Raw genomic sequence first — 13,330 nt, forward strand, 5'->3', positions numbered from 1 at the left:
GTGCCTGTCAAATTTCTAGGTGTCAGACACTCAATGATGCATTCTGTACCTGAACAGATGGATTATATAAGTATTCACAGAGACAAGAGCCGTCGTTATTTTCATTATTAAACACTTGCAGTCTGTATAATTCATAAACACAACTTCATTCTTTATAAATCTCTCCAACAGTGTGTAATGTTAGCTTTAGCCACAGAGCACCATCAAACTCATTCAGAATCAAATATAAACATCCAAATAAATACTATACTTACATAATCGGTTATGCTGCATGACGAACAAGTCAAGTCAAGTCAAGTCACCTTTATTTATATAGCGCTTTTTACAATGCAGATTGTGTCAAAGCAGCTTTACAGTGATAACTGGTATATAATTTTTTCTTAAAGAATAGTGTCAATACAGGCAGATCAAAGCACTGTTGAATAAATGTCAAGAATACTGTTGAATATCAAATGTCAAGTCAAATGTCAAGTGTCCCCAACTAAGCAAGCCAAAGGCGACAGCGGCAAGGAACCCAAACTCCATCAGGTGACATCAGGTGGCAAACAAGTGGCAAATAGGTGTTAAAATGGAGAAAAAAAAAACCTTGGGAGAAACCAGGCTTAGTCGGGGGGCCAGTTCTCCTCTGGCAAACAGTGCTTTGTTACAATCTGGTTGCTATCATAAGTCCGACAGGATCGCAACATTCAAAGTATTTATTTCAGTTCCATCCAGTTGAGGATCGTATTCATCACGCCGGTATGGACGGTTTGTTGAGGAACTGTGCTACTGGCTGTCGTGTCGATGAGGCCTTCACAATGGATGATCTAGTTGACTCAATCTCTGCTGATACTTCAGGGCTGCGTTGTGGTCGTGTCCAGTTGAGGATCGTATTCATCACGCCGGTATGGACGGTCTTTTGAGGAACTGTGGCACTGGCTGTTGTATTGATGATGTAAAGCACATTGTAAAGATCAATTTTGAGGGTTATATTAGCTGTGTGAACTTTGTTTATGCAATGTATTATTGAGTTGCGATCTCGGAGGTGGGGAGCGTGAGCATTTAAAGGGGAAGCACGCTGAATCGGCGCATTTCTAATTATGCCCCAAAATAGGCAGTTAAAAAATTGTATAATACAAAATCTATGGGGTATTTTGAGCTGAAACTTCACAGACACATTTAGGGGACACCTTAGACTTATATTACATCTTGTGAAAAAGGGTTCTAGGGCACCTTAATACATTAACTACTGTTAACAAATGAACCTTATTGTAAAGTGTTACCACAAATTTAACACAAATAAGATGCTTGAACACACATGTAAGATCCAGACAGGTTTTATATTTTTGTAAGTTGGATTCATAAAGACTTAATTTGTTTCTGAAAGAATGATTCAGTGAAAGATACATTTTAACAGTAATTTGTTGCCACCTAGTGGCGTAACAATGCAATCGATACAGTCGTTATTGAAAAACTTTGAAAAAGTGATTTATCCTATTTTGATCGGTAAAGTAGACATCAGCGTTTATCTGAATGATAAACTTTTGTATACTTTTGTAACAGAAATTTGTAACAGAAATAATGATACTGTGTGTTTGACAAGATTGTTTTTATCTAAACATGACAACTGCTCTCTCTAGATTAGCGGCAGCGCATTTTAATGTCGCAATTTTATTTTTGTATACAAGGGCGAATCGTTGTCATTTCGGAATTAGATCATGTGGGTGATAAAAAATGGAGAACGCAATCTTTTAAAGATTAATCATGCAGCTTGACTTTGTGCACCTCTCTCTCTCTCTCTCTCTCTCTCTGCATTGATATCTGGCATATATGAGTAGCGCAAGGGCTTTTCAGTGCATTCATTATTATAATATTCATGATGTAAAACGTCTATATTAAAGGATACGCTCCTCGCACTTTGCCCAACCTTCACACCATAACAGTTTTTGGAACCAGGCTGAAAAAAAAAACTACTTTTTGCCCGGAAAACGTATTGTTTCATACAGTCATGTGACCATGATAATATTGAGACAATTTTGCTGTCGCGATACCACGATATTGATTGTATCATTACATCCCTAATATATATTCATAAATGCTATTTACTCAAAGGATTCCGTGTAATATAATATCTCCAGTCATTCTGAATCATTTCCATCTTCCTGATATCTGATTAATCAGAGTTTGATGGATATTTCTGGACGCTCTTCTTCTGTTGAAGACTTCTGGATCTGATGTCATAAACCAGAACAACCACAGTAGCCACGCCCACCACAGCAGAGAGAGCCAATCGGATCACAGCTTCAGTAAAGCCACAACAGTGGATATGGTCTTGTGAGAGAAGAAATTAGCAACGTTAAAATAGAAATATTTAGTGTGTGGAAAGAAAATAAAAATAAAAATAATATATATATAATATATATTGTTGCTGATATACCTGCACATGTGTGACAGAGTTCAGTGATGTTGAGATGTCTGGTCTGGTTTCTGATGGGATTGTTGATCACACAGTTGTAGGTGTTTTTATCCTGATATTCCACCTCCAGAGGAAGAGAGAGACTGATGCTGAGATTAGATGCACTGATGTTGGACAATGAACTGTTTCCTTTGAACCAGGAGAGAGTCACATGACTCACATTCACAGCTGAACACAACAATGAACAATTTGTTGATAATGATGAAGATGAAGATGAACAGTCTCTGCTGATGACAGGAACAGGCAGACGAGCTGGAAATATTGGAGAATAAATTTAATTCAGTATGTAAAATAGCTCTTATATTTGTCAGGTAATTGATATTTCTTGATTTAAAGAATTCAGACTTATAAAATGAAGACTTCAGATGCAAAAGCCTCTAAGTGCCATCTGAAATTTTCTCCTAAAAGTAGCATTTTTATCAGCATTTTTCCTGTGTTTAGGTTCAGTAATTTCAATTTAATTTGCCATTAAAGTGAAATGACATTAAATGTTTTTAGAATAAACATAAAACATACAATTAGCAGAAAACAAAGTATTTTACTTCATTTTTGGACAGCATTTCAACTAAAGGTTTTCCCACAATTAGTACAAAAATAAAGCATTTTAGGGTTTTTGACAGAGATTGCAATACTACTCTGGAAACAACAGCAATTTATATAGTCTGAAACCAAAAATCATGACTGTAGTACTTCTGAATAAAAAATATGACAATTTGACAAAAATAAAATTCCCATCATCCATGAATCCACATTCATGATCAGTCTGTGTGCTGTTCCAGTTCCTCAAAGTCACCATGACCATCCTAAAGAAAAGCATTGCAAATGTGTTTTTACTTGCATTACTTTGTAGTTTCAGATTGTTTTAAAATGGGAAAAATATAATGAATTTATATAACACAAAATTAGTTGAAATAACAACAGAACACTTTTATATTTAACAAATACATGTTACAGTTTGTTTCATTTCTGTTTTATTTGGGTGAAATTTATTTACTGCCATTATTAAGTTGATTATTGAGGTTTGAAGTAGGGGCATTCATTTACACAAATTCCCATGATCGATCATCATTTAAATGAATGATCAATTATCTCAAAGTGATGCATGTCATTTTAAAAACAGGGAAATTAGCGGGAATAAGTTAATGCAGCCTCTTATTTACATGATCTAAAGCTGCTTAGTTTATATTTTTGATGCATGCAGTTCTACATAATACTGTCACAGTCACTGTCTGTCTCACCTTCCCCAGACTTCCCTTCTGACCCACACCTGCACCCAGCTCATCATTATGGACCTCATCAGCACTCCCTTTAACCCTCTGGGGTCTGAGGATTTTTTGGGGCACTGGAGTTTGACATGCCCTGACATTTGTGCTTTTTTCAGTTGTTCATAAACATATAAATGACAAAAGTGTCATTACACTGTATTCAGCACAAACTAGGCTACAATAATATGTGAGGAACATGTATGTACATGTTTGCATTTTTGAAGGAATAACGTTTATGCGTGGTTATTGAAAAAACAAGAAACTTAAGTCACTGAAATAAGGCCAAAAAAAGTATATTAAATCTGTGTTCACAAGACTTCTGGGTATTGGAGGTTGTAGAATTGAGTTTTTGCTTCAGAATTATGTAAAAAATTATCATGCCTACTCATTCATATAAAACAATATATGGATTTAGATTTTGTAAGACACTTTTTGTCAAGGAACACAGTATGCGTGGAGGCATGAATCTTCATGAATAATGCTGTGATTCACACCTGAGAAGACAAAAGATCCACATAATGACTTGCATAATGAGCCACATAATGAGGTCTTTCAGTCAGGTAGGCTGTGAAAAAACCCTCTGTGATCACGCTGATAACAGGATTAATGTACACTCTTGACAAAAAAAAAAAAAAAAAAAACATGATTCTAATTATTTGGTAGAAATCTGTGGAGTATAAAACAATTGTGTGAGTGTAAGGGAAGTCAAAGTTGTCTTAATATATTTAAAGGTTCATTATTTTTTAAATAAATAATTATGAGAAGTAGGGCTGCACGATTAATCATAATCGAATCGAAGTCGCGATTTGGCTTAGTGCGATTATGACATTGCAAAGGCTGCGATTTTTAATGATATAAATATGTACACAGCGTGTTAGTGAAGAGCTGCTCTGTGATCAATGTAAATGACGCTCCATCTGAGAGCACTGCATTAGAAAACGCAACGTCAAATATACAAACTTTACCAACATGAGAAGCATTTATGAACTTTTTTTCTAACAAAAGACAACATTTAATGTGCTTTTACTCCCAACTCACTTCATAACGTCAGTTGAGTGTTTGAAATAGCATTTTGATTAGCATTGGATTATAAATATACATTGATATACATAAAAGTTGATTTTCATGATGGATACACACAAGCTTTTATATCTAAACTGACTGAGAAAAATATGTCTTTTTGCACTTCCTGCTTCGCTACTGTTCGGACGCTCTTGCTTACAGCTCTGCGCTTTGCTCTATTGCTTTTATATTTTATCTCCTAATTTTAAATACAGCAAACAGCACAGTGCTCAAACGGCAAATCTTGGCACCAACAAACTTTTTAACTGGAAGAATTGCTACAAAAAAGGGGAATTTTTATCCAACCAGCCTCCCACTGACGGGAACCATCAGCTTACATTCCGGAGAAGGGAAAACACAGCCGCCTACATCCAAAAAGATTAGAAATAATATGCCTCCTCTGGTTGAAGAATCTACCTGCTGCACAAACTGCCACAGACTTCTACAAAGGATTGCAGTTCTTGAAACAAAGTTACTTGCGGGACTACCAAACCAGACGGAACAAACAACAGAGCTTCGTCATGGACGTCCTCAGCACACAGTCGGTGAGTCCCATGAATCTAACGCTCCTAATCAGGCCATACTGAGTGCCGTAATTGATCAACATACTAATCGATGGCACAAACAGGGAGCGAGACCCAAAGGCACTCGAGACATCAGATTGTCACAAGTATCACATTTTGCAGTAGCATCCTCTACCCCAAACACTAGCTCCCTACCACCGCCAATAGATCTGGAGAACAGATTTGAAGTGTTAATGAATGTGGGTGAGGAATCCCCAAACATGATCGGACACAGATCAAATCAGCCAGCAGCTAACACCGATGCTAACTGCCGCTCAAGGTTGAGCAGACAGCGGCACTCAGCTCAGAGAGCAGCCGAGCCCAGGACTCTGATAGTGGGTGACTCTATTATCAGAAACATTAGCAGCAGGGATACAACTACATGCTGCCTTCCACAAGCAACAGTTTCTGATGTAAACAGGGAACTTAAGAGCATTCTGATGAAATATAAAACTGCAAACCGACTAATCATCCATGTGGGGAAGAATGATATTCGGAAGGAGCAGTCAGAACTCCTTAAAAGGGATTTCAATGAACTTTTTGAAATGCTCAGAAGACTAAAAGTTCAGTCGTTCATCAGTGGACCACTCCCAGCAAGAGGAACAAATAGATTTACACGGTTGCTTGGTCTTAACACATGGCTGCAAAATACCTGCAACTTAAATGGACTGAATTTTATTGACAACTTCAATCTTTTCTGGAGTCAGAGACAGTTGTTCACACATGATGGCCTGCACCCAAACAAACTGGGCTCAAGAGTGCTAAAGGACAATATCTACTTCTCCCTTCATCATCCTTCAGCAGTGTGTGCAAATCCACTCAATCTGAATGGCACAAACACACCTGGACAGAGTGCAACTAACCACAGGACTTCATTTCAGCAGCTGAATGGACATGCGGCTGACACATCCCACAAGGACAATGATAACACCACGCAGCCACAACAACCACTGCTCACGGACAGAATCCCAACTGAGCCCTGCCCACAGAGCTCACCGATAGAGAGTGACGTATTAGAACTTCTCCAAGATTCAGCACCCAAGGACGACTTTCTGGAAAACAGCCAGGGAAGCCAGGACAACATATTACAGCCTCCTGTAACACCAGAGCAACAGCCTCTCTCACCGGACACGTTATCCCTCTCTCCAGCATCCCCTCTTCTGTGCTTCTCAGAGAAAATGGAGGAACTGGTGTATGCTGGAACCAAACTCTGCCATTCTTTTGCTGCGAGCCCCCAGATATCAACGAAAAAGCGACAAGCCCCACAACCACCAAAGCCTGTGGGCCCAGCTCGACATCCCCCTCCTCCTGTGAGAGCTCTTCGGCCCCTGCCACAACGCCAGGGCCCTCAACCTCCTCCGTCTGTTCTAGGTGAACCAAAAACAACTGATAACAGCTCTCAGTGATGTGTGTCGGGTCCCCGCTATGATAACAGTGACTTTGTCAAATGTTTACAGAACAAGCGGAAACCCAGTGTGCCTGTTGCTTTCTCTATTTCTGTTTTGTTACGTAATAGAAAGCCTAAGGCCTTCTCAAAACGTTTGGTAAACCCATTTAATCTGCTGCCTATTACACGTCAAACTAAGATTACTGTAGAAACAGAACATAAGACTGTTAAGTTAGCACTTTTAAACATCCGTTCACTTAAAAATAAATCATTTCTAGTCAATGACTTAATAACCACAAACAATCTAGATTTTATGCTTCTAAATGAAACATGGCTTGAAGACAGTTGCAGTTCAACAATCCTGAATGAAACAGCCCCTCCTAACTTTACTTTTATGAGTGTCTACAGAGCTTTTAGGAGAGGTGGAGGTGTAGCCGCTATATTTAAAGATGTCTATCAGTGCAAGCAAGTGTCATTTGGTGATTACTTGTCTTTTGAATACTTGGGTATTGTGTTAAAAGGTGCTCCTCGCATTCTACTTATAGTCATTTACAGGCCTCCAAAATATTCTCCAGCCTTTGTGGAGGACTTTACAGAACTGTTATCAGCAATTTCCTCAGAGTTTGACTGTTTTGCTATTAATGGGGACTTTAACATCCACATAGAAAATGCAGAATCCAATATGACAAAAGAAATTCTAACAGTTTTGCATACTTTTGATCTGACTCAGCATGTACATGGACCCACACACAATCGTGGACATACACTAGATTTAATTATTAGTAAGGGTCTAAACATTTCATCCATTGTCATTAAGGATGTAGCACTATCTGATCATTTCTGTATTTTCTTTGATCTATTGATCTCTCCGACTGTTGAAGCTAGATCTATCTCGGTCAAAAAGCGATGCTTAAATGAGAATACTAGTGCTCTGTTTATGAAGGCTATATCTTTAACACCAAGCATATCTGCAGACTCTGTTGATTTTCTCCTTGATTCTTTTAACTCAAAAGTACAGAATGTTATTGATAACATTGCTCCTGTGAAAGTCAGGAAGAAGAGTGGCAGGCAAAAAGCACCGTGGAGAAACTCAACAACAGTGCAAAATATGAAAAGAGAATGCAGAAAAGCTGAGCGGATGTGGCGAAAGACAAAACTTGAAATCCACTATAACATCTATAAAGATAACCTTCATGCTTTCAATGTGGAACTAGGGAAAGCTAGACAGACCTTCTTCTCAAATATTATAAACAGAAACTTAAACAACACCCGCACTCTTTTTGCTACTGTAGAGAGACTAACAAACCCCCCAAGTCAGATTCCCAGTGAAATGCTCTCAGACAGCAAATGTTGTGAGTTTGCTTCCTTCTTCTCTGAGAAAATTAATAATATCAGAAAGGCGATCAGCACATCCTTGAGCTGCACTGGGGAAAAACAGATCAGATCACAACCTCAGAAAGTAGCCATTATGTCTGTTTTTGAAGCAATTGATGGTAAAATTTTGGAAGAAATAGTACAGCACCTTAAAACATCAACCTGTGCCCTTGACACCCTTCCCACATCTTTTTTCAAAAGCGTGTTTAACTGTTTAGAAGCAGAGCTCCTAGAAGTGGTAAATGCCTCACTTCTCTCTGGGACTTTTCCAAAATCCCTGAAAACTGCAGTTGTTAAGCCCCTCCTGAAAAAGAGCAATCTGGAAAACACCATATTGAGCAACTACAGGCCAATCTCAAATCTTCCTTTCATAGGCAAGATCATTGAAAAAGTTGTTTTCAATCAGCTGAACAAATTCTTAAGTTTGAATGGGTACTTTGACAACTTTCAATCTGGTTTCCGACCGCATCACAGCACAGAGACAGCACTCATAAAGATAATAAATGATATTCGCCTAAACACAGATGCAGGTAAATTATCAGTGCTGGTTCTACTCGACCTCAGTGCTGCGTTTGACACTGTCGATCACAACATTCTTCTTGACAGGCTGGAAAACTGGGTTGGGCTTTCTGGGATGGTTCTTAAATGGTTCAGGTCATACTTAGAAGGGAGAGGTTATTATGTGAGTATCGGTGACCATAAGTCTGAGTGGACATCCATGACATGCGGAGTCCCTCAAGGTTCAATACTTGCACCCCTCCTGTTCAACCTATATATGCTACCACTGAGCCAAATAATGAGAAAGAACCAAATTGCATATCACAGCTATGCAGATGACACCCAGATTTACCTTGCCCTATCACCTAACGACTACAGCCCCATTGACTCCCTGTACCAATGCATTGATGAAATTAAAAATTGGATGTGCCAAAACTTCCTTCAGTTAAACAAAGACAAAACTGAAGTCATTGCGTTTGGAAACAAAGATGAAGTTCTCAAAGTGAACGCATATCTTCATGCTAGGGGTCAAGCAACTAAAAATCATGTCAGGAATCTTGGTGTGATTTTGGAGTCAGATATGAGTTTCAGTAGCCATGTAAAGACAATAACTAAATCAGCATATTATCATCTCAAAAATATTGCAAGAATTAGATGCTTTGTCTCCAGTCAAGACTTAGAGAAACTTGTTCATGCTTTCATCACCAGCAGGGTGGATTACTGTAATGGGCTCCTCACTGGTCTTCCCAAAAAGACCATAAGACAGCTGCAGCTCGTACAAAACGCTGCTGCCAGGATTCTGAGCAGAACCAGAAAACATGAACACATCACACCAGTCCTCAGGTCCTTGCACTGGCTTCCAGTTGCATTTAGAATTGATTTTAAAGTACTGTTACTTGTTTATAAATCACTCAATGGCCTAGGACCCCAATACATTACGGATATGCTCACAGAATATAAACCTAACAGATCACTCAGATCATCAGGATCATGTCACTTAGAAATACCCAGGGTTCACTCAAAGCAGGGAGAGTCTGCTTTTAGCTGTTATGCTAGTCGCAGCTGGAACCAGCTTCCAGAAGAGATCAGGTGTGCTCCAACAGTAGCCACATTCAAATCAAGACTCAAAACACATCTTTTTACCTATGCATTTGCAGATTGAGCACTGTGCTATGTCCGAACTGATTGCACTTTATTTTATATGTATTATCTCTTTATTCTTTTAATAATTTTTCCTGTTTTTATTTCATTTTAATGTATTTTATCTTGTTATTTCTTTTATATATTTTTAATGCATTTTAAATACTGCTGTCTGTTTGAAAAAGTTGGGAGAATTAGGAAGAAAGCATTTGTGATTAGGTTAAAATTTGGTAAATTTGGACAAACCATGGGGAAATTTGAGCTGTGATGGATGGTTAAGATATCTCTGGATTACAGTCAGGACACTTTCCAAAGGGGAAATTTCCAAAGGGGAAATTTGAACTGTGTTGCATAGATAAGATATCTCCGGAAGGGGGATTAGGGCTGTGTGGCGCAGTTTGAGGTGTCTTGGCAAAAGAGGAGATTGAAACTTTGTTTATCAGTTTGAAGTGCCTTAACAGGTCGCTAGAGAGCGGTCCTGTCGTGTGAGGTTTAGATCCACTCTGACGGCAACAACAACACAAAACTCCCTAAGACTTCCTAGCTCTTCCATCCAGATAGCAAAATTATCTGTTTTACTGTTATTCCTTATGTTTTATCTTTATTATTCTTCTTTATGTAAAGCACTTTGAATTACCATTGTGTATGAAATGTGCTATACAAATAAAATTGCCTTGCCTTGCCTTGCCTTGCCTTTAAAGCAGACAAATCTACAGTGGCCGAGAGAGCTCAACGCGCTGCAAATGAAGAAAACACATGCAAATAGAAAAAACACCAGCAAATAAAGAAAACATCTTCATCAGTTTGACAACACATGCGCTGCAAAAGTCACAACACTTACAAATAGACAAGTGCGCTGCAAATAGGCCTGCTCATAATGCACATATGATCAGAATGTTTACAAACAAAAGTATAAACAAAAAAACTCACCTTTCAGGTGCACACCTAAGAGTAAACATTGAACAATCCCAGCCAGCGGTCCCAGACAGGTACGTCAATGTGTTCCCTATAACATTTTCGTTGTGGTCTGTGCCAGTCTCGGCGCCAGGACAAACAATTTGGGGGATAGTATTTTGCATTAAAAAAAAATATTAATAAATTATTAATAATAAATAATATATATTTTTAAATAATTTACTTGATTTCATGTCTCAAATCCCAGTCAATTATTCACTGCAGAAAGTGAAAGTAAAAACTCAGCGATGAGAGCTCTACTTGAATGTTCTGATAACACTATTTAACCTTAATTTATTTCTTAATATTTCTCTTGTGGCCCGAAGAGATGTAGGTGTTGCAAGTTGTTTTTTAAAAATGAGGAATTAGCTAATCTTATTACAGCGTGTCGGTTATGCGTGATGCGCTATAAATTATTGTGGGGCAAATTAAATTATTAATTTAATTCTAAAAGTAGCCTAATCATCATCATCAATCAGATCATCGCAAAAGGGCTTGAGATTGCTGGTCCTGGTATGTGCTATTTGCAGCGCGTTTGTCTATTTGTAAGTGTTGTGAACTTTTGCAGCGCATGTGTTGTCAAACTGATGAAGATGTTTTCTTTATTTGCTGGTGTTTTTTCTATTTGCATGTGTTTTCTTGATTTGCAGCACGTTGAGCTCTCTCGGCCACCGTACAAATCAGCCAAAATGCAGACAATATGCCAGGTTCAACTTTTTTTTCTTTTTTTTTTCCCTTTTTTTTTTTGGCAATGCCAATTTGTCAAAAACTAGTCAAGTGTGAAATTAACAAAAAGTGTTACCTCCAGAAATTGATCTTACAATATTAATCTTAATATCGCATCAAAGCTGTTCTCACTGGAAAGATTTACAGTAGAGAGAAAAACAACAGTATTAAACTACTCAAAATATGATTAGGCTAGCTTTTTCCATTTTTATTATACAATCCGTTCGATGGAAGCGTGCACATCTATAAAATACTTGTGTGCTAACTGGTTTCTTGATTCATGTGCAATAAACTTACATGTACAAACTATCTAAGAGATCTAAATATAAAACCAGTAGCAAAGTATTTATAAATAACATGTTTTTGATTAAGAAATTGTAGCAGTTCAAAATATAAGTTTAATAAATCCCCATGTGACCACAAATGTTTGTGTTGCACACACTTGAATATGTTAAGTACACATTGAAATGTTATGAATGTATTTATTTTTGAGTTTAATCTATTTATCTTTATAAGTAGACGGATGTTGAGACAACACATCATTGATCCAAGTTTTTTCTTTTTTTTTTTTTGTGTGTGTGTGTGTGTATAGGCTAACAAAAATAATGCATTTTGTTTATGCAAGGAGGACTGCTATAAAATAAGTAATTCTCTCCTCACCATAGACAGTGAGATTGATCGTGTTGATCGTTGTGTCTCTGGAGACTGTATAAAGTCCAGAGTCTGTGGTTCTGCTGTTGATGATGGTCAGAGATCCAGTCTGATGATCCAGTTTCAGTCTGTCTCTGAATCTCCTAGCAGCAGTACTATTATAAAACACACTCTTGTTGTTCTTTACTTTAGCTATGAGAATGTCACCAAACCTCCACTCGATCTCTTCATCTCTGTGTATTTGAGTGAAACTAGAGTTCAGAGAGACTGATTCTCCCTCAGTCACTGACTCTGACTTCACTGCATCAGCAACAAACACACCTGAACACAAACACAAACACCACATTTGGAGTTTTTCATTTTTCACAGAAGTATTTCTGAAGGTTTAGTCTGATAAAACTTGACAATATTAGAGGAAAAATGAATGATGGAGACAATAAAGGTCAGATTGTATGTGGAGAAATGATAATATAAAGATAACTTGAAGTACTCACCAGTCAGACTCCAGGAGAACAACCAGAAGAAAATAAACGTATCAAACATCTTTTTTAACAGTTTCAGAAATGTTATGATAATCAAGTCCTGCACTCTTGTAAATGTCGATTGTTCTGTCAGTGTGTAATGAAGATTTTCAGAGAAATCCAGCAGTTAAACTCGTCCAGTAGCTCCTCCCACACCGACAGACCTTTACAGTAATTCTTTTAAGTTTCACAACTTTTTCTTTCTGAAAACAGAATTAGTCTGTCATTTCATTCCTTTTGGATCTTGACGGACACATCCCAGCATCTGAAATAAACAGAGGTTTGGGGCAGAAATGCCTCTAAATGTGATGTGATGTTGTTCCTGGAGAGCCTCTGCATGTCTGAACGTCTCGAGTCTGACACACTCAGTTCAGTTCATCAATCTTTTTAAGAGTCACTCATTTTAATAAAGCATAATATTTCAGTCATATTATTAGAAATAGTTCCCATTCTCTCCTTTCTGTAGCTCATTTTGAGAAGGCATGGCAGTATCTGAAGGGAGGAGTTTAGTTTCACTGAACCACTTTACAACAGACCCGCAGATTCATTCGCTTTAAGAAACATTCAACGTCTTCACGAGTGTCAGGATACGACTATTATCACAGCTCTGTTTCAAACTATTTCAGAAAATGATTGTTTTCATCTGTTTGTGCTTGTGTCAGGCTGGTGAGTATTTTTATAGCCTCACTTCAGTTTATTTCATCATTTAAACACATTATTCCATCATTCATTAA

General features: G+C 37.8%; 1 protein-coding gene across 1 annotated transcript; it reads right to left on the minus strand.

Annotated features, from left to right (window-relative positions):
- Window positions 1-2,081: 2,081 nt before the first annotated feature.
- LOC125275970 lies at window positions 2,082-12,391 on the minus strand (the record flags this gene model as incomplete). Its single annotated transcript, XM_048203348.1, has 3 exons — window positions 2,082-2,310; window positions 2,417-2,707; window positions 12,085-12,391. Coding segments are annotated over 3 exons (756 nt in total), but the record flags the coding sequence as incomplete, so codon positions are not given.
- Between the last annotated feature and the right edge of the window lie 939 nt (window positions 12,392-13,330).

Source organism: Megalobrama amblycephala, linkage group LG9 (assembly GCF_018812025.1).
Source record: "Megalobrama amblycephala isolate DHTTF-2021 linkage group LG9, ASM1881202v1, whole genome shotgun sequence".
Lineage (NCBI taxonomy): Eukaryota > Metazoa > Chordata > Actinopteri > Cypriniformes > Xenocyprididae > Megalobrama > Megalobrama amblycephala.